The sequence below is a fragment of the Miniopterus schreibersii genome (genome assembly GCF_964146895.1).
Source record: "Miniopterus schreibersii genome assembly, chromosome: 1".
Lineage (NCBI taxonomy): Eukaryota > Metazoa > Chordata > Mammalia > Chiroptera > Miniopteridae > Miniopterus > Miniopterus schreibersii.
In genome coordinates this window covers 133,238,344-133,259,524 of record NC_138101.1, presented here as the reverse complement: position 1 = coordinate 133,259,524, position 21,181 = coordinate 133,238,344, and the positions used below count along the sequence as shown (strand labels likewise).

Genomic DNA, 21,181 nt, shown 5'->3' with positions numbered 1-21,181 from the left:
GAGCAGCTTGGGAGAGGAGGCAACCACAGTCCAGTTTGTGTCAGAAGGAGCCTCTGGTTGACCCTGGAGCTGTTTCTGCAGAGGCTCCTTCCTGTCCTCCCGCACCGGGGAAGAGTCCCTAACTTCCTCTGGTACATATTTCCCGACTCACACCCCATCTGTGGTAAGAAAGCCCTTCCTCAACCCTGCCTGCTTGTTGTGGGATCAATCCATTTCTTTTCATCATATCCTCTACCTGACAGCTACTGGGTGAACTCTGCTCTGGCTTTTCTCAAAGCAGAGAAAGTAGGGGCACTGCAAAGGGCAAGGAACTTCCATGACCACTATTACACTCTGCAAATTTCCTGAGCGTGGCAGAGTTGGAAGGGAAGCAGGAAGGCTCATGGTCAGGTTGAAGGGAAGACTGTTCAGTGCTTAGCTTCTGCAGGAAGAGTGACCCTTTCCACGGCCCTGGTTTCCCACTCCCTCATGCCTGTTCCCATGCTCAGCCTCCAGTTCCTCTGCGTGTCTAAGGTGGGACTGGACAGTTGGCTGTGGGAAGGTAGGAAAAAGGTGGCACTGACCTCCTTGCCCAGTGCCCAGATTTTAAATCCAAACTCATGTGTCAGAGTAGCCACGTGGAAAGCACAAGTCAAGTGGTTGGCAAGGGGAAGAAATTGGTATTCTGTGTGATACTAATGAGACTCTTTGAACTTTGGCTTCTATTAAGAGAAGGGAAAATTGATTAACCTAGAGTGGAACCAATCCTTTTAAGTGAGGAGAGGGATTGGGGTGCTGGAAGAGGGACTTCTTCCCACAACTCCACTCATGGCTTGAATCCAAGCCAAGCACAAGGTGCTGGTGACCTCTTTAGGTCATGATGTTACAACCCAAACCTGGACCTTAACCACAGCTCTAACCTACATTTCTTATTACTCTAAAAATCGACTTGTTCACACAAACTGTAAATATACTCAACATTTTGCCCTCTCAATCTGAGCCCATTTCCCCTCTCTGGCTTCCCTCCCTCCTCCTCCTGTATGACACAATTTATTACTCTGTTCAGTTATCCAGTCTAGACCTGCATATGCGGCCACACCCCAGCCTACCCACTCCTGAGTCCCTCTTTCCTCTCTCCTTTCCCCTTCTTGGGCTCTTTTCATCTGACCCCCCCAAGGGTCCTCCTCCCTGCTTGCCTCTTCTGGACCACAAAGACTATCCTTCCTCCTAGTGAAAGTGGCCGGTAGGAGTTTCAGCCCCACCCTCAGGAAGATGTGTCTTCCCCCTCCCCTGCTCTGTGGTACTTCCTCTCTGGCTGACTTCGCTGACGGCACCCAGACCTGGGGCCAGACCCCTGGCACTGAGACAGATCTGGGGATAAGCTACACCATTCTGCTCCGACCCTGGGATTGGCACCAGCTTACAACCACTACCCAGCAAAGCCTGTAAGTAAGGATCGTGGGAGTAAGAGAGATGGTGGAGGGGTGGGGTGCAGCCACGAGAGAAGGTGCAAAGGAATTTCCAAAGAGAGCCTGACCAGTGGTAAAAGGACTTGGGAGGATTTGTTTGTCTCTCCTCTTCATGAACTCCTTCCCATCCCTGTTATTTCTGGTGAACCCTGGGCATCTTTGGGGAGAGTGGGTAGGGGATTGGAGGACGTCAGGGGGATTGAGGGGGCTTAGCACCTGGCAAGGGACAGAGGCGTTAGCCTTTTAAGGGATGCAGCATTGGTAAGGAAATCCCTCCAGTTTGGCTCTGAGTTTGAGGGTCTCCAAAGGGAAGAAGGCAGAAAGGGTTCAGAAATGCTACCGCTGTTGTCGCTGTGTATTTTGCAATTGGGTCTGTGGGCAGGAAGGGGCCCTGCGGCTCAGTTAGGAAATCAGTCTTTCTACTCGGCCAGGTCCCCTAAGACAGGTCAGCTGGCGGTGAGAGGGCAGTATATTGCAAAGGTGCATCTGCTGCTGATCTGGAGAAGGACGAGAGTGCTCAGGTTAGGTGTGTCCGAGGTGTCCGGAACCCCTTGGACCCTTACCCTCATACACATGTCCACCTCACCCTCCAGATCCTTGCCATGGCCACGAACACTACATCTTCTGCAGCACCCTCCTCGCTAGGGGTCATGACTATCACCCTACTGTCAGTGGCTCTGGCTGTGGGACTCCCGGGCAACAGTTTTGTGGTGTGGAGCATCCTGGTAAAGATGCGAAAGCGCTCTGTCACTGCGCTGCTGGTGCTGCACTTGGCCCTGGCTGACTTGGCCGTATTGCTCACCGCCCCCTTTTTCCTCCACTCTGTGGCCCGAGGCACCTGGACCTTTGGAGTGGCCGCCTGCCGCCTGTTTCACTATGTCTGCGGAGTCAGCATGTACGCCAGCGTCCTGCTTATCACGGCCATGAGTCTGGACCGCTCGCTGGCCGTGGCCCGCCCCTTCGTGTCCCAGAAGCTGCGCACCAAGGCTGTTGCCTGGTGGCTGCTGGCAGGCATCTGGGTAGGGTCCGTGCTGCTGGCCACGCCCGTCATCGTCTACCGCACCGTGATACAGACCAACGAAAGCCTGGTCTGCTTCCCAAAATACGACGGCTTGAGACAAAAGGCCTTCCACCTGCTCTTCGAGGCAATCACCGGCTTCCTGCTGCCCTTCCTGGCCGTGGTGGCCAGCTACTCCGACATCGGGCGCCGGCTGCGCGCCCGGCGCTTCCGCCGCAGCCGCCGCACCGGCCGCCTGGTGGCGCTCATCATCCTCACCTTCGCCGCCTTCTGGCTGCCGTACCACGCGGTGAACTTGATCGAGGCCGGGCGCGCGCTGGCGGGCAAGACCGCCGCGTCGGGGCCCGCGGGGCAGCGGCTGTACCTGGCGCGCAGAGTGCTGATCGCGCTGGCCTTCCTGAGCAGCAGCGTGAACCCCGTGCTGTACGCGTGCGCCGGGGGCAGCCTGCTGCGCTTGGCCGGCGTGGGCTTCGTCGCCAAGCTCTTGGAAGGCACCGGCTCGGAGGCGTCCAGCACCCGGCGCGGGGGCACCCTGGGCCAGACGTTGAAGGGCGCCCCGGCACCCCCTGAGCCTGGCCCAGCCGAGAGCCTCACTGTTTCCACCAACCCTCTCCAGTGAAGAGAACCGAAGCCGCCCGGGGGGGAGGGGTGGCGGTGGAAGAACACTCGCTTTCTTCCTGGTGGAATGACCCCACCCTGCCCTGACCCAATTCTGCACCTCGAGGAGAAAGCAGAAGGCGTGTGGGGGTGGAGGGGAAGAAAAGGGAGGGGAGGGGCAAGTAAGGGCAGAGTCAGAGCCTGGGCGGCTTTGCAATTAAAACTGAAGTCTGAAATTGGGTTAATCGTGTGTGTGGGACATGTGTATTATGGGGGATTGGGGTGCTCCTGGGTGCCTTTATGGGGGTCCGTCGCGATGGTTGAGAGGCACATTTTTTAGTTTCCCATGATTTTCAATTTTGGAAGGGACACAAAGACAGACGTAGAAATGAACTTCTATTCGGAGGCAGGTAGCTTGCAGATCATACTGAGAACAACACAGGCTTGCAGATTCCTGATGGAGCTGACCAGGGAAGACCACCCATGTGGGTTCATCACGCCAGACTGGGTTTGGCCCACTTTCTGAGAAAATTTAGCACCGGCTGTGGGACCTCTACCCCCAGGCTAGTGATAGTTATCATTGTTACCATGACTCCAACTTCCTGCTAGTAACCTTCATCCTCTCAGTGAGAGGTATTCTAGAGGATTGCCTTCCTTCCCTCCATCTACCAAGGAGGCCTCACTTTAGAACTAAGTCAGCAGATCTTATCCCCTAGAACTCATGTCAGCATTTTCTAGCCCCCAGAACACACTCTGGCACAGGGTAGAGCTGAGGGCACTCTGTGACCTAGTCACCCTTAGGAAATTAAGGTTCCCCAAAGTGAAAGGTATGAGTCATTCCCTTCTAGGGATGACTGTTGTCTTAGAGCCTCCATGCTGACAGTATTTTAGGAAGATGGTAGCAGCAGTGGCAGTGTTGTACTTTTTGAATCTTTTCCACAAAAAGAAAGAAAGAGCGAATAGGAGAGAAATAAAAAATACATGTGCAACATCTGCAACAAAGCTAACATGTCAAGATGTCCCTCATGGACCCCAAAATATGAGAAAGTGGGGATGAACTGTGGATGTTTCGAGACCCACATAATATTAACAGAAGGATGCAAAAGGAAGGAAGGGGGCATCTGAGGGGCCTGAGAACAGGTGAAACCCCAAACTGCTTACAGGTCCTCACTGGAAAGCATCGTGGGTCAATTTTAGAACTACAGCTGAAATGGGGAGGGACCTAATAGATTGTTTCCAAGGCCTCTCACCCACACTGCATAGTAAGCAGATAATAAGTGTTTATTTAGTGTTTGTTGAATGAATAAAAGTCAAATGACATTTTTCCTTGAGATTCCTTCCAATATTTGTGGATGGAGAACGGGAAAGGACAAGTCCTTGTTTTGAGTCATGTGGCTAAAATTCTTCATACTTCCAAGGTTTACAAAATACTAGAATCAGGTTGACAGGCACGCAGGGAGGCTGAGGCAGTTCTCTTCCCAAGCTTGTGAAAAGAATCACTCCCTTCCACACAGCCATGCTCATGCTTGCACACACACAAACGCATGATTTGGCCTGGGAAAAAGCAGTCCTGCTGAGAGGCAAGGAGGTGATCCCAGAAGCTATACCAGCAGCTTCTGACATCAATTGGCTCCAGACATACCAGTCTCTTTATCGAGGATTTTCAAGGTGAAGAGTAGGGAATGGGTTCTCAGCCTAGGGTAGCTGAGGGAGGTCCAACTCGTGTCAAATCTGTGTTCAGGAAGTAGGTGCATAGCTGCCCTTTGCCTTTGACCTTGATAACACCTCTGCTGTAGCAGGTGTAGCCTAAGGACTGCAGGGCCCGGGCTGTCTCCTCAGTCACCTGCAATTAGAAGAGCGTGAAGGAGTATGGGGATGGCCTTAATCTTATCCACTGCCCCCATGCCTCCAATGTGGCTCCCTCACTTGGATCTTGCCCAGGACTCCTGTACTCTCCATGCGACTGGCGACATTCACTGTGTTGCCCCAGATGTCATATTGTGGTTTCTGGGCCCCTATCACTCCGGCCACTACAGGTCCGTGGTTCAACCCTGACAAGAGGTAAAAATGGGAGAGATTTGAGGAGGGGGTGGGGGAAGAAAAAGCTCAAGGAACTAGGGAGAAGGGTCTGGGGACCTTAGAAGAAAGGAGTGTGGGGCTGGAGGAGTGTGGTGTAGGGAAGGGGGTAGGTGCGCCTCATAGCTCCCTGGCCAAGCAGCTTCAAGCTCCATCTCAAGGGGTGAGTCTGAAGGGAGGAACAGGGTTGAGCTGGGGAGCAGCTAACAAAGGACTTGGGGGAAGGAGAGCTTGGGAAGATGAGGAGGAGGTCCTAGACTGCCCCAGCAAGGGAATGCCCTTACCCACACGCAAGCGGAAGTTGTTGAATGAGTGCTTGTTGATAACGTCCAACTTAGACCCAAGGGCCACTGCAAATTCCACCATGGTGCCGAGGTGGCTGCAGCTTCGCTCAGCATCCTGGCAATGGGCCGGCCACCAGAATGGGTCAATGAGGGCACAGGATTAAGGCCCACCAATGAGAGCCCAGGTGAGAGTTGGTAGGTAAGGAAGGAATGCTGTACCTGCTGTGCATCTTGTCCAGAGGTGGCATTTAAACCTGTAGCTGCCATGTAGGTGCTGCCGATGGTTTTGATCTTCTCCACCCCACTGAACTTGGGCTTAGAAAGCAGCTGTATAGAGAGGAGGCTGTGTCCCCTGTCTCTTTTGCTTTCTCCCTCCTCTCTCCCCAAAGCCCAGCCCCAGGCCTTTGGAGGCTAAAGGATCAGTTATGCGCTCAGGGATGGTGGCAGGAGGGCGTTGGTAGTGAACAGAGCTGCTGGAGAAGGCAGAGCTAGGGCATCAGAGAAGGAGTGGGAAACCTCGAGAGGGCAAAATGGGCCTCATGGTCAGAAGAACAAAGTAGAAGGAGGGACTGGTGGGAAATTCTGGAATCCCAGACATAGGATCTGGGGGACCCTTGGAGTTGTCACCTCATCAAAATCAGCAATGATCTCATTGAGCAGCCGCAGACACTCTAGCCCCTCATGGTTGATGTTGGATTCAGAGTAAAACTCTTTGAAGTCTGGGACTGAGGCGAAGAGGACACAGACACACTCGTAGGACTGGTGATAGAGGTCCTGGGAGGGTGAGAGCTTGGGGTGAGGCACTAGGCCATGGTCTCCCCCCACCTGTCCTTGTGTCCCCATGCCTTTCCCCCCGAGTAAGAAGGATTGGGAAGGAGGGCCAAGTTACCCTAGGGATGCGACTCAGAAGTCAAAGATTGGGTCTCATTGTGATTCCAGGAGAGACAGAGATTTGGGGTCAAGATCGCCTCACAGCAACGTAAAAGGAGTCACTTCTAGAACTGGGACCATGTCAATGGGAATTATCTTTATATCCTATCTATTGCCAAAAGGTGTTAAGTGAGTTAAATCCACTTATAAAGATCTACAATTTGCAAGAAAAAAAAATAAAAAGCAATAATAGGGAAAATGAGGCAAAGAGAAAATAAAGGTAAGATGGTGAAGAAAAGATGAAATCAGATCTGAAGTTGGTTGGCTAAATGGATGCCATGTTAGTCCTAGATTCTTACTCGGAGCTTTCTAGAGCCAATGTGGACACAGAAATAGGATCAGTTACAAGATACACAGTGTCTATAAGAGAAGAAACCAGAAATAGAGCTACTTCTGATCTTGAGAGCAGAGAGCAGCTGGTGGGGCATATTGCTGTGAAAGAGGCCCTGGACTGTTTCTTTCAACACCCCTCAATATAGGCCAAGAGCATTTCCATAGCAGAAGATGAAGTGGTAGTGGTACAAGTAAGATGGTACAAATATGTGGGTGACCTTCTGATGAACTGACTGTAGCAAGATATTTGAAGATCTAGAGCAGCATCATGCACTAGAAGTTTCTGTGGTGATGGAAATGTTCCATATATGTGCTGTCTAGTATGGTGGCCACTAGCCACATGCAGTTGTTGAGCACATGAAATGAGGCCAGTATGACTGAAGAACTGAATTTTCTTTCTTTCTCTCCCTACTCCCTCTCTCTCTTCCTTTTGATACAGGTTTACCTAAAGACCTGAAAATTACACAGCACACCTGAGGCCACACAGCAAGGTCATGGGTAGAGAGAGAGAGACAGAGCCCATGGGCCTGGGCCTAGGATTCTGCTTTCATTGGGGTTAAAAGTGGAGGCCTAAGGTTTCTCAGGTTCACCTGTTTTTAAAAAATTTGTCAATTACAGTTGACATTCAATATTATTTTATATTAGTTTCAAGTGTACAGCATGGGGTAGACATTTATATAATTTATGAACTGATTCCCCCAATAAGTCTAGTCTCCACCTGGCACCATACATAGTTATTACAATATTATTGACTATATTCCATATGCTGTACCTTACATCACCATGACTATTTTGTAACTACTTATTTGTACATCTTAATACTTTCACCTTTTTCACCCAGTCCCCCAAGTCCCCTCCCATCTGGGCAATCATCAGTTTGTTCTCTGTATCTGTAAGTCTGCTTCTGTTTTGTTTGTCATTTGTTCTTTAGATTCTACATATCAGTGAAATCATATGGTATTTGTCTTTCTCTGTCTGACTTATTTCACTTAGCATAGTATCCTCTAAGTCAATCCATGTTGTTGCATGAATTTTCCATTTAATTAATTTGAAGTTAAATGACCCCACATGGCTAATGGCTACCATACAGTCTAGAAAGATGGGTGGACTGTGTCCTCCAGACAACTCTCCTCAACACCTGAAAAAGGCTCTGAAAGTATGGAGTGGTGATGGATTAGAGAGGACACTCTTTCTAAGAATTTGGAACACAGAGATTCTATGCTCACCAAAAACAGAGCCTAAGATCTTGTGAAAATAGGAGGCACCTGACAGGGATATGGAGGAGCTTGGGGAGTCTAGAGAAGCTGGGCTAAGGGCCAAGGCTTTCATCCAAAATTAGTTCCTATGGTGTCTGAAGCTCAGGAGTCAGGGCTAGAGAGTCACCTCATTGCGCCGGTTCTGGCCAATAAACTGGGGGGCCACATGTGCAGGGAGCACATTCTCCAAGAGCAGCCGAGTCAGATTCTCCATCATCTCTGTCTCCTCCCGCTCCTGCCTCAGCTTCTTCTTCCACAGGAAATCCAGGCGGCAATAATACTCATTCTGGAGAGGGTTACCGGGGGCCATGGGGAGACAGAGTACAGGGGAAACAGCAGATCCTGAGTGTTCACCCCACCCCCCGATTCCATGATGCCTAAAACCACCCCACCTCACAGTTTAGAGATAAAGCTTAACATGCAACTAGCCTTGGGGAGACTACCTTGAAACTAGATTCAAAGTAGGGTGGGAAGAATTGACAGCAACTTTTTTCTTAAGCACGGGCTTTCTTAGATTGGTAGTGGGAAGGAGGAGGGAAGAGGGAGGAGAAAATTTGAGGGCACTCTCCTTAGGGAGCAAAGGAGAAAGAAAGGGGATAAGAGATTTGGCTTAGAAGCTTTCAATGGGTACACCACTTGGACTCAACCCTGGAGACACCAGATTAAGGAAAGGGTAAGAGAGACCAAGTCACAAATACAGGGACCTCCGCCACACCCTTCATAAGGCGGCCCTGGAAGGCCAAGCTGGGCGACTTACCTGCCGAGCCAAGACAAGGAGTGTGAAGAAGAAGATGAAGAAGGAGATGGCTCCCATCAGTTTGGGCTCCTTCAGCACCCCTGGCCTGAAGAGGCCATGATCAGGGTTGTCTCCTGTCCTGTCCCTTCACCATAGCCTCCCCCTGCCCCTAGTGCCTATGGAGTCCTCGGCCTCCCTCCTGCTTTTGCCCTGTGGGTAGTTCAGGTCAGGGAAGTGAGGACAGTTCTGCCCTGTCCCATCTCACCCGGTCCCAGAGGGCCCGGGCACCCTTCTCCAGCAGCCATGCGCACCTGGAGTCCAAGGAGCCCAGATAGAGGCGGGCGACCAGGCAGTCGGACAGCCAGGCGTGGGAGTGCAGGAAGAGGCAGCAGGAGGCCACCAGCCATAGCAGGAGCAGCAGCAGCTTCAGTTCGAAACTCATGTGCAGAAAAAGGGAGCAGGAGAGGAAACCCAGCACGCAGCAGTGCATGGAGTACTGTGGGGCCAAGCAGGCTGGTCAGGAGGTGGGACATGTCCTATAGGCAGGGGTAGGGAGATACCTGAGGGCCCCTGTTCTATCCTTCCCGGGTCCTATCTAGGGGGCAGGTGGTGTCATATGCACAAACACACACCAAGTGTGACTTATGTCTGTCCCAATTCACAGGATGGAGTGTTCTTCAATTAAGGAGGTGGGGGAGGAGCCAAGGAAAGTTCTGGAGAAGGAGATTCAGGGCTGTTCAGGATACTCACTGGAATGCTGATGAGAGGCAGGGACCCAGGGAGCTCCCAGGAGAGGTTGAAATTCATGGAGGACACATTGAAAGCCTGGAAATGGCAGTTCGATGTTGCTGGTAAGAACTGCAGAAGGAGACAAGAAGCTGAGGTTGTCAGGCAGCTCCTTGGGCACAATGGTGGCTTGTGCTGGGTTTCAGCTGACCCAGCAATAAGTCAGGGCCAGACTCCTCCAAAGGAGCAGATTCCATTGTTTCTGGTTGGTGAGGGCCCTCACTGGTGGGGGTGAGCAAGGATTAGGGGAGTGGGTATCATGAGCACTAGACTGCCAAGGATCCACTGTGTGATCTCTTGCCAGCCACTCAACCTCTTCGGGCCTGAGTTTCTTCTTCTTGGCTGGGGGGTGATTCCTCAGGTGCCTTTCAGGGATAGAATTCTAGGAACGATTCTAAGTTCTGAAAAATCAGCCAAACTCTACTACAAAATTATAGTGAGTGAGCTAAGTAATGATGAACTGCCTACATTAAAAAAAAAAAAAAAAAGATAGGAAGGATGTCCACCACAGTGTTAGCAATGATTATGCCCAGATGGTAGATCGTGGGTGACTGTCATTTTTTTCATTACTTGTCCAACAGTTTCAGCATCCCCTGGCCTTAGTCTAGCTGTCCTCCCAAATCCAAGGGTCCCCTTTCAGCCTTGGCAGGCTCAGCATGCCCTGATGGGGGTGCATAGGGCCCCCTCTGCCCTCACCAGGCTGGTAATGGCCATGGTAAAGATGAGGAGGATGGTGGCAGTGCCCAGGGCAACTCGCAGTCCGGGCCGTGTGGCCACCAGGCCAGACAGTGTGGGCAGCCAGTGCAGCATCTTAGGGCCTTTCAAGACACACATCTGTGGAAAGAGCATGGGAGTCTTAGCCATGGGACAGGAGCAGATCATGGTCAGAGCCCCAGCTCTCCACTTCCGCCCCACAGCCCACCTCACCGTCAGGTGCTCTGAGAAGCAGACGAAGAGGAGGAGGAGGAAGAGGAGGAAGGTGATGCTATAGGTGATGGCCAGAGCTGGGGGCCTAAAGGGAGACAAGAGTGAGGCCTTGAAGAACAACAGTAGGCTCCCTGTGTGCGGGAGGGTTGCTATATCTTCTGGTTGGAAGACATGGGGAGAAGTGGTTCTGGGGATCTGAACTGGCTGCCAGTGGGGTCTAGGCTGATAAAAGACATTACATGATGACATGGGAAAGCCGAGTGGTCTAGAGCAGTGTTTGGGGGAGGACAGGAACTAATAAGGTAGGAACAATATTGGCAGGGGGCAGGGGCCTCACAAAAGCAGCTGAGGCTGCATCAGATTGGTCTCCTGGCCTTCGGGCCAAAGCTCTTTCACCTGGCTGAGTGGTTGTTGTTTTTTAAAAAATCTTCACCTGAGGGTTTCCATTGATTTTTAGAAAGAGTGGAAGGAGGGGGAGAAGGAGAGAGAGAGAAACATCGACGTGAGAGAGACACATTGGTTGATTGCCTCCTGCACACCCCTAACTGGGGACGGGGTTTGAACCTGCAACCAAGGTACCTGCCCTTGACTGGGAATTGAACCAGATACCCTTAGGTCTGCAGGCCAGTGCTCTAACTACTGAGCCAAACCGGATAGGGCCTGGCTGAGTTTTAAATAAGTCCTCACCCCTCCTAGCAGTGGACTGGGAGTGAGGACCTACTTTCTATGTTTGTTTACTATGAGATTTGGGCTTCTCAGTGGGAAGAAAACCTCCCACTGAAGGAAACCTCCTTCATGGGAATGTTGTTAGAATCAAGAGACAGGCATGTGAAAATGCTCGGGTCCACAGGATGTAGAAAATCCACAGGATGTATGACAGTAAGTTGGGAGCGGTGATTATCATGGTTCCCAGAACACATATTTCCATTTCCTCTGTGGGTTAGTGCCAAGGAAAAGTAGGCAAAAGAAGAAAGTGGGCCTCGGGGATCAGAAAGAACAAGAGGGTCCATTGTTTGAAAGTCAGGGCTTCCTTTTCTGGGGCTCTCTTACCTGTTTGTCACCAGCATCTGGATGATGAAGTTGGAGAGAAAAACCAGGAAGGTGCAGGCTGCGTAGTATTTGAAGGCGGGGAGTGCAGAGAGTCGATACTGGAAGGGAGGGGGTCAGGGTGGAGACAGGGTCACTAGTGCTGCTCATGAGCTTGAAGGTATCAATCTCAGGCAAGGAGTGGGTCCCCCAGCCTCACGGTCCGGTCCTTCAGTTCAGTCCCAGGTAGCAGCTATGGGTTCTCCAAGGAGTTGCCCTCCCCTCTCCCATCACCACTCAGTAATTCAATCTACGGGGAGACTTTCCTTTTAGAGAGAAACACAAGCCCCTCCATCACCTCCAGGATCACAAATTGAGCAGCCCTGGGGAGGGGAGATGGGACCACAGGGCATCCTCTGATGCCCCCCCCCCACCGGCCACCATGCGCAGCCCACCTCTTTCTCCATTTCCTTCTCTCGAAAGTACAGGGTCAGTGGGTTGAAGTCCTTTGACTGCTTCCATTGTCTGGTGGGAGGGTGGGGGGCAGTGAGCCCCAGAGAGGAAAGAGCAGGGCAGGAGGGAATGGTCAGGTGAGTCTTTCCTCAGGCTGGAGCAGGAAAGACCCTCCCTTTCCTCCAGGTCATCAGCGGGAGCACCACCCCTGCCCTACCACAGGAGCCCAGGGCCTCCAGCCCTCCCAGCCCTCTTCTGTTCTCCATACTTCTGAGAGTTGAGCTGTTCGATGACCTGGAAGAACTTGGCATCCCCAGTGTCCAGTTCATCATCTAGTCCCCGGGGTGTACGGCTCCTGCACAGTGAAAGCCTGGCTTGTCACCATGGAGACCCTCCAAAGCATCTGGGCAAAGCAGCAGCAACCCCCACCCCCACCCAAAGATGGAGGTAGGTCACCCAGACAGCCCCACTGTCAAAAGTGCTTGGGCCTCCTCACCGGTCCAGGCTCCACTGGGGGCTGGAGGAAGCCAGGGCCTTCTCCTGTTGGGAGGACACGGGGAGAGGAGAAGATGGGAAGATGGTGAGCGTCCCTGGAAGCTCTCTGCAGTGAGGCCTTCCCTATCTACACACATCTTTGACCTTGAGCATTTGATCTGGCTGTTTCCCCTGCCTCTAAGGACTTTCTCTCTGGCCACCAAATCCCACCTGCTCTTAAGGGGAAGTTCAAACCACATTTACTCCTTAAATGTTCCTCCTGCTTCTTCATTTTATTATTATTTTAAAAAATTTTTATAGGAGCTTATTTGAGCCAAAATGATGAATATGCCAGGGGACAAGATCTCAACCCTCCTCCTGACTCTTTAGATGTCCAGAGTCTTTATATTCTGATTTCCTCATAGTTAGCTTTTATTACAGACAAGGCAACCCTGTATCTACCATAGGCTGGAGTCACTGTTGGTTCCTTGTGTCTCATTTTCCCAAAGGACCACACCATGCCAAAGTCAGGGACTTTTCTATCACTCTGGGGTGCCAAAAAATCCTTACTGGTGTGACCGGAAGTGACAATACAGGAAATTCTGACTCCTCTGACTTTTTGTGATGGTCAGGCTTAGCTGGGAGGTAGTGGGGGTGGAAAACAAAAAATGGAGAAGGGAAAAAGAAAGAGAAACAAACTTGGTTGCAGTCATTCTGTTCTGCACCTTAAGGCCTGTGCAGTGTGTGCAGAGATAAAACGAACAGCAGCTGAACAGGTGAGGACAAGCACCAAGGAAGAGGGTGAAACACAGCCACGCCCAGGGCAAGAAGTGCGGTGACCTTCTTCCCCGATCCCCTGGGCTCATGTGAAGGAAACAGGTCACAGGGGCTACATCACCCCCCTCAGTCAAAACCTTATGTATGTGAGAGGAGAGGGAGAGACCGGGACCGACAGAGACAGAAAGATTGAGAGGCAAGTTCCAGGTGTGAGCCCATCTCTGCATCTCTGCCTGGGTCTAAGTTTTTTCAAACTTCCTACCTGCTCCCCCCCCCCGGCAATGCCTGTAAGTTATTTGAAGGCCAGGAAAACACCTTGTATTCAATTCTGTCTTCTCAAGAACTAACCTAGAGCCTTCCACAAAGGAGACGCTGAAAACTGTGGAAGGAAGGCCTGGATGAATGGGACCTACTAGCAGAAAGCCCCCCCCTCCCCCCGCACAGTTGCACACTATTTGAGAGTAAGCCAACTGGGAGTCTCAGGGCTTCTAACATGCAACTGGGACCCTGGAACTTCAGGGGCTGAGAGGTGAATTTCTGGGCTGGTGAGGTCCTGCCTATAAAACAAGGGGCTCCTACACCTCCACCGTGATACTTCTTAGCCTGTGCCTTAGTGGGGGTTGGGAAGGTCTGGCATGGGTTCTGGGGGACATCCCCACAGCGGGGATTGCACCCAATGTTGTCTCACTTCCCTGGGCTCCCAGCAACACCCTCTTTTACTCCTTCCTCACCCTGGGGTCCTCATCCTGCAATAGTCAGCTCAGTCAGCTGCGTCTTTGGTTCTTCCTTTCTCTTCCTTCTGCCAGCTTAGCCTTTCTGGCCTCTCTTCTACCCTATGTTGAGGCTTGAAATTAAGTGCTCAGCCCGGCTGGGGATGGCTCAGCGGTTGAGGGTTGACCTAGGATCCAGGCGATCGGGGTTCGATTCCCGGTCAGGGCACATGCCTGGGTTGTGGGCTCGATCAATGACTCTCTCATCACTGATGTTTCTATCTCACTCTCTCCCTCTCCTTTCCTCTCTCTGAAATCAATAAAGATATATTTTAAAAAAAAAGAATTTAAGTGCTCAACTGCCAATGTCCCCTCACTCCCCAGTGGTCACTGCACTCCGGCCTGCTCTCCTGCTGAATGGGAAAGGAGGAGAATGGGGCATGGAAAGGGTACTCTGAGTCAACCCATAAACCCAACCAGGTTTGCTAGTAGACAAGATTCTAGGAAGATCTGCAAAAGGTGGCTGGGAATGCCTATCAGGTTTGGGGAAGATCAGGGAAGATGGAAGAGAGCAGGCAGAGGAACCTAATCCTGGGGTAAGCCTTTAGGGACACAGCCTGGCCCCCTGAATGAGGGTTCTCTACACCCATCATCAAGCACCATCCCCAAGAGCTGGAGGTAGGAGAGATCCAGGCTCAGCCACCAGCTGGGGGTCAGTGATTACCTGAAGGTGCTATGCATAGGATTAGCCAGTAATTGGCCCTGCCCTAGCTTCCCCTAGACAAGGGGCAGGCCCACTCCCTCCCCTACCTCCCCTGCCTCCTTCAGGGTGACTTCCTTCCTCAAAGCCATGTGAGATTTTCACTATCACCTCATTTCATCTGTGTACAACTGCTAAAGAATAGGGGCAACAACCAATTGCCCCACCTTCCCAGTCTTAGTGGGGATTGAAGAAGAGAGCATGTAGTCACAGGAACTGAGTTAAAAAGAGACATTTCCTGGTGGGGATGGGTGTGAGCACTGGCTTCAGAGTCTGGAGGAACTGGGGTACCAGGGGAAGGGGCTTCCTGAGTGGGGGTTGGGGAGCATTGGATATGGTGTCTATGGGAATCTCTTCTCTGCAGTGACCTCAGAGAGCAGTCATCTTTGCCCTTTCTCTGGAAAGAAGGGCAAGGAAGGTCCTGAGTCAGTGACTGGGGTGACTAGAGAGTTTAGGACCTTGGGATGTCATCAGGTGACTGATGGGGGAGGGGGGAGGCTGGGAATGGGCAGTGGGGCAGGTTTATGTAAGTGCTGGAGGTGAACATACCGGGAGAGGAGTGGAGGTGGACACAGGGCTCTCTACGTGGCTCAGGTGGGCAAAAGGCTTGGCTGCACCCCAGGATTCCAGGTAGCGGGTCATCAGCAGTGATGGACGCATCTTGGGACCCTCGAGAGAGGACAGCAGTTCTCCTGCAGTGCCCTTTTCCTCCTCCTCCTCTGCCTGGGGCATATGAGGGCTCACAGTCAGGGCTACAAACCCCCACTCTCCCCACTCCCCTCTGAGGCTGGTGTCCCCTCCCCTGCCACATGCACACCAGGACCCAGGAACTCAACCTCTGGCATAGAAGAGACCAGGCCTGTGGCTGTGGGTGGACAGGGTGGGCCAGCCTTGGGTTCCAGGTTGGGCTTTTACCCGGGGGTCGATGACCAGGTATGTAGGCTCCCCTAGCTCCCGGAGGTATGGGTCCCGGTGCTCCACGGCCGCATCCTCCACGGCGTAAGCTCCTGCCAGCAGGGCCAGGGTAGCCCCTGTGATATGCACTCGTCTGGAAGGAGGGGACCGTGGGAGTTAGAAAGAGGGCCTCCAGCCTCTCGTTTCTTTCCAGGATCATTCCTGAAGGTGTGACTTCAAGCAAGGCCCTGTGCTACAGGAGGTCTCTCCCGGCTTCCCTCCCTGCACCCCAGGATCTCCCTGAGCCCCACATGGGACTGTGCTCATTTTAAGGAGCTATGAAGAGGGAGGCAGCAGGGGGAAGACCTGGTTGGCCTCTTGCTGTAGCCTCCTGGAACCCCGGGTCTCACCCTGGCACGCCACCCGCCTCCATGTGGTTGGCCAGTGTGACGTCGTGAGACCAGACATCATACTGCCACTTCTGCAGTCCGATGACCCCACAGAGCACGCTGCCCGAGTGCACACCCACGCGCATGTTGATATCCACACCGGTGGCCGCTCGTAGTTTCCTGAGCAGGATGTGGGAGGGACAATCTGAGTGCAATCTTCAGCCCTACCCTGGCCACACCCCTCCCTTTCTCCAGGAAACTTCCACTACCCTGCCTGCTCCTCTCCCACACCCATCCCTCAGCACTCCTGCCCGCCCCCCTGAGCTGACCTGATGGCCCGGCACATGTCCAGCCCCATGCGCACGCAGTTGATGGCGTGGTCTGGTAGGGAGAGGGGCAGCCCGGAGACACAGTAGTAACAGTCTCCCAGGATCTTGATCCGCATGCATTCATGCTCCTGGGAGTGTGTGTGCCGGGGTGGGGAGAGGGGCACCCAGTTAGAGGCCAGAGGAGGCAGGAGGAAGTTAGGAAAAGCTGGAGCAAATGTGGTGTTCCTCAACAACCTCTGATGTTGGGAGTATCTAGGTCAGATCTAGGGATTCCCTTAACTTGATATGGGGATGCCTCAGGTCTCCCATGCAGGTGTCTTTCTCAGAAGTTTCCCAAGGGTTGGGATGTCTGAGGCTCTCCCCAGCTTTGGCATGTGTAGGGTGTATTCAGATTTGAGCCTATAAAAGTAGCCTCAGAATTGAGGTTTGTTGGGTGGGAGATCCAAGATGAAGTTGCTTGGGGGCATCCTTGGGGTTTAAACAGGTGGCTGGGCCAGAGATTTCCCTGGGAAGGGCCTCCTAAGGTTAGAGCATCTCAATACTAGGTTTGGCTGTAGTGTCCAAAGACACCTATATTGGGGTCTTGAGCATATTTGGGGTGCTGTGGTTGGGGCATCTGTGGAGATGTTAAGAGGTCTCTCCGGACTTGAGGTATGTGGCGAGTGGCTCCATAACTGGGATGTTTGCAAGGGTTTCCTACTTTCAGTGGGGTATCTGGAAGCCCACATGGGCTCTGAAGTGGGAGTGGGGTCTTATAAGTTAGGAACTGCCCTTGGAACAGGTTCTCCAGAGAGGAGTGTTTGAAGCTGGGGAGAGAGGCCCCCTTTTACCTTGGCGATCTGGTCGAACTTGCCAAAGAGCTCATTGAGCATGAGTACCAACTCTTTTGGGGAGCACTCACTGGCCAGCCGTGTGAAGCCCACTATGTCAGCATACAGCACGCTGGGGAGGGCAGACTAGTCAGTGGGGCCATGGTCTCAGCCCATGCTCCCTCCCCTCCAGCCGTCCTTGCCCATACCTGACTCCCTGGTGCCTCTTGACATAGAGGCTGTGGAAGTTGTTGGTGCTCTCTGGCCTTGACCCCTGTCCAGACTGCAGCCGTGCCATGATCTCTGCCTTCATCTCTTGGGCCAAGTAGGCAGGAAGGATGGACAAGAGAAGGTGTTCCTGGGGGAGGCCACTATGAGAACCAACCCTCTTGCACCCTAAAGCCAGGAGCCCAGCTCCCCAAACCACTAGAAGCCTACACCCTTCCCCAGCCCCACTAGGTGTTCCCCTGGGCGCTGTCCCAGGTCCTCCCTGCCACAGTACCCCATCCTGCACTGATCACCTTAGGGACTGAACCCCCAGCACCAATATTGGAATTAGAGTTCGTTTAGTGTCATAAGGTCCTAAAGGGCTTTAACAAACTTCAATTTGTTTGAGCCTCCCAGCAACCTTCCAAGGAGGGCAACAGCCACTTTTGACAAAGGAGGAAATACAAGTGACAAGCCTAGTCATTCAGCTGTGAAGGAGCCTGGTTGTATGATCTAAGTAACCCCTTTCTAGGAGCCCAGGTCCCTCCGGGTCCCCAGTACTGGCGAACCTGGTGCTTCTTCTCTGTGTCCAGCCGCCGGCGCGAGTGCAGGGAACTAAGTGCCTCTCGGAAGGTGGCGCGCAGTGCGCGCTCCATCAGCGCCTTGTGGTACGCTCCAGCCACATTCCCGCACAGGAATAACACCGCGTTTGCTGCCAACTGTGGGTGAGGGTCAGCCTTAGGGGGCGCTAGACCCGGGTAAGGGTGAGGGTGTCTATGTGTGTAGCTGGAGTTGCTCTCCAAAGGGGCTGGAGGAGACACTACCATTAGAGACCCAAGTATCTGGAGTCAATGAGTGCCACACAGTGGGATCCATAGATGGAGCTTCTCTCCAAACCCTCACCTTCCTCCTCCTCCAGACTCTTGGCTGCTGTTACCAACATGGCTTCTTAGGTCTAGAAACCTTTGTACATACTTCTCCTCTGTCTGAAATACCACTCCATCACCTCCCCCCTGCCTCCCAAAACACATCACAGCACAAAACTACTCAAGCTCCAATTTTTGCATTCTCTGTGAGGGTTCTATCATCTACATCTGTCCCCACCACCCTGGTCCCCTAAATCCCTTCCTTTGGGGCGCAGACCCTCTTCTGGTATCTGCAGGCATAGCACTGCTCTGGTGTACCAGCTATACCAGGCAAAGTGCAGATCTATCCGTGTCTGTGCCCTGCTCCCAGCATTGCATCCTGCCATGGAGTCACAGCTCATCACAGGGTTGGTGAATGCCCTGATGAACCAAGTAGTGCCCAGCAGAGCTGGGCTTAGGTGCAGCCTGTTCTAATTGCATGCTTACCTGCGGCAGCAGTGCGGGTCTTGAGTCCAGTTGAGGCCCAAGATACAGCCCGAGGACCAGCAGGTGTGAGAGTGAGGAGGCGAGGCCTGCAGCGGTGGCCTCCCGCATGCCCAAGGGCAACATGGCATACGTAGTGAAGATGACAAAGAGGAAAAAGGACACCTGGGGGAGGAGGGTGGGAAGCTGCAGGCTGACACTGCTGCTCTGCTCGCTACTGGTGTCCTGGGTGCAAGTTTGAGGCCCAGGTGTCCCTCTTCCCCCCTATTCCATCTGCCTCTCCTCTCACCTGGTCCCAGGCGCTCACCACACCCCCAGTGAACAGGAAGCCATGGCCTAGTGCCAGCAGCGCTGCCCACACGAGGCCTGAGAGGGGGCGCGTCCAGCGCTGCAGTCGCTGCTCGCAGGAAGCCAGGCCCAGCAGCAGGGAGAAGCCTCCGAGCGCACACAGCACTGTGGTCAGGAAGCCCGGGTCTGAGGCCAGCTCCTGTGGGGAGGGGCATGTGTGAAGCTTGGAGAGCTCATCCAAGAAGAGAAAGAATGGGCAGCCCCTCAGTCCAGTTCTGAAAAGGGTTTCAAACCCAAGTACAAAAAGGTGCAGGGCAGCTCCACTTGCCATTCATATTAGGTTGAACCATATGAATTACTAATAATCTTTTTAATCTACAGAGCTGGCAATCTCATATGGTTCACCCTAATATCTCACTTGCATGCTGCAGAGACCACTCAGCCAGAGGCCATCTACCCAGAAGTTCTGGCTCTGGCCCTATACTGACCATCTGTGTATCTGTGATCATTCTGAGTCTCTGTTTTCTCATCTGTCAAATAGGAATCATAGCACCAGCCTGGGGCCCGGAAGCAAGTAAAAAATCCTAGCTCACAGAAGGCACTGAGAAATGAGTTTATCCAAATCTGATCAATTTGCTCCGGAGATTCCCTGCCCCAGGGCACATGGTTCCCGTTTCCTGGCCCTGCGAAGCAGTGCTTTGGCAGCAGGTGGCGCCAGAAATGTCCCTGCCTCCAGGAGCTACTTCTTGCCACCCTCCTGAGGGCGCTGAAGTCCAGCTGGTGTCTTCACCCTTTACCCCATCTCTTCGTGGACTCTGAGGTGGATCTGCAAGGACTGGTTGCTCCAGTGATTTTCCCCACCTTGCCTCCGAAGAGTGAGAAGAAAACTTGGAGCAGGATGTTTCCAGAATTGGAATTAAAGGCCCCCTTCCTCCTTCCCCCCAAAAAACCTGGAAATGGGTTTATTTTGGAACTAAATGAGAGCGGGATGGAGGGTGCCTTCTGGGAGTCTGTGGGTACAAACACAGCCCCTAACTGGGAAAGAAAACTGGGTTCCCACCAGGCCCAGTGTAATCCCTGCCCCTTCCCCCAGGGGAAATTGGAAAATCCAGTGTTGGATTTATTCTAGAACTAGTACATCAAAGAAGCTCATAAGGTCTGTCAGTACCCTGAGAGAAACTGGAAGCATCCAGGGCTCAGTTACCTCCCTGTGTAGGCCCAGAGACTGTGGCCCACAGAGGTGAAGTGACTTGTCCAGGGTCACTATAGTTCCTAGCCACGTTCAGCACTTCTTTCCTGGGTCCCAGCAAAGTAAGCGCATGGAAAAGAAGACCCCACAAGTCTCAGCACGGAAAATGCCCCTTGGGCAGCGACCCTCCCATACCCCAGAGGCCCCGCTCACCCTGCCGCTGGCCCAGGCGACAGTAAGCAGCGCCAGGAGCGCGCAGAGCACGATCACCAGGAGCAGGAGCAGGAGTGGGTACTGCTGGCTCAGGCTATAGTAGGTCTCATAGAAGAGGTCTTCGCTGGGCGGCGGCCGGGGACTGAAGAGTCGGGCCATGGTCTCCGCCGTCCTGCGCTGCACCGCGGGCAGGCGGGCCCTGGGTCTGCCGAGGGTCGTCGTCCGGTTACCGCCTGCGGCCCCAGCCAGCCCCAACTGCGCCTCTCTCTCTCTCCCACCCGGTGCAGGCCCCTTCCATCCCCGCCCCCAACCTCGCCGCAATCCGGTCGCCCTCCAGGCACGGGCTGTGGCTCCCAGTGTTCTCCCAGCTGGCGGTGAGGGCACTGCCCAGTCCTTCACTCCTCCTCCCGCAAGCCCGGCCTGCGGAGGTGCGGGAGCAGAAGCCTCACCTCCAGGAGTACAGAATTTGGGGTGGAAGAAACGGGTTCCCTCAATTCCCCGACTCACCGCCTGCGAGGCCGCTGCAGCTGAGCGTGCGAGGCGCGGGGCGGGAGTCGCGGGGCCAGTGGCGGAGTCACAGCTCCCTGCAAAGTTAGTGGACCAGAGCCCCGGGCGACGGGCGCTTCCCTTCCGGCGCCGGAGGCCCCCCTCCCGCTTCCCCGACGAAACAGCCCGGCCCTTCCCGTGCGGGAGCGGGACTCCCGGGCCCCCTCCCCCACTCTGATGGTCTCTCCCACGCTCCCGCCTTCCCGCTTCAGCCGCGTCTGGGAAGGAGCGGGCGGGCTACGAGGCGGACGCGAGGGCATGGGGTGGGCCCGCCGAGGGGCCGGTGTTAAAGCGCAGGTGGGACGCTTGGGTGTGGGGAGGCTGAGGGAGGGCTGGGGTGACGGCTGGCGAGGACGCGGGGCGGACGCGGGGCGGGG

The 21,181-nt window shown here is 53.6% G+C and overlaps 2 protein-coding genes across 2 annotated transcripts; one reads left to right on the top strand and one right to left on the bottom strand.

Annotated features, from left to right (window-relative positions):
- The first annotated feature begins 1,281 nt into the window (after positions 1-1,281).
- LTB4R (leukotriene B4 receptor) lies at positions 1,282-3,302 on the top strand. The gene is made up of 2 exons (XM_081132403.1): positions 1,282-1,424; positions 2,042-3,302. Exon 2 carries the CDS (start codon positions 2,051-2,053, stop codon positions 3,083-3,085), a length of 1,035 nt encoding a protein of 344 aa, XP_080988529.1. The 5' UTR covers positions 1,282-1,424; positions 2,042-2,050; the 3' UTR covers positions 3,086-3,302.
- A 1,018-nt stretch (positions 3,303-4,320) lies between these two features.
- ADCY4 (adenylate cyclase 4) lies at positions 4,321-20,850 on the bottom strand. Its single transcript, XM_081156262.1, has 26 exons — positions 20,766-20,850; positions 20,259-20,463; positions 18,858-19,055; positions 18,572-18,733; positions 17,789-17,938; positions 17,222-17,370; positions 17,034-17,145; positions 16,204-16,331; positions 15,896-16,054; positions 15,507-15,639; positions 15,141-15,314; positions 12,367-12,410; positions 12,139-12,225; positions 11,873-11,942; positions 11,442-11,539; positions 10,392-10,476; positions 10,161-10,298; positions 9,429-9,536; positions 8,990-9,174; positions 8,700-8,784; positions 8,070-8,228; positions 6,051-6,197; positions 5,643-5,750; positions 5,424-5,538; positions 4,990-5,114; positions 4,321-4,906 (listed from the first exon to the last, which is right to left on the bottom strand). Exons 2-26 carry the CDS (start codon positions 20,415-20,417, stop codon positions 4,754-4,756), a joined length of 3,231 nt encoding a protein of 1,076 aa, XP_081012388.1. The 5' UTR covers positions 20,418-20,463; positions 20,766-20,850; the 3' UTR covers positions 4,321-4,753.
- Between the last annotated feature and the right edge of the window lie 331 nt (positions 20,851-21,181).

Coding starts and splice junctions, on each gene's coding strand:
- ADCY4 (XM_081156262.1), bottom strand. CDS start 20,417: ATGGCCCGACTCTTCAGTCCCCGGCCGCCGCCCAGCGAAGACCTCTTC. Junction 11,540..11,872: donor AGAAGGAAATGGAGAAAGAG/GTGGGCTGCGCA, acceptor CCTCCCTTCCAG/TATCGACTCTCTGCACTCCC. Junction 8,785..8,989: donor CTGGGCTCCTTGGACTCCAG/GTGCGCATGGCT, acceptor TGGCCTCTTCAG/GCCAGGGGTGCTGAAGGAGC.
- LTB4R (XM_081132403.1), top strand. CDS start 2,051: ATGGCCACGAACACTACATCTTCTGCAGCACCCTCCTCGCTAGGGGTC.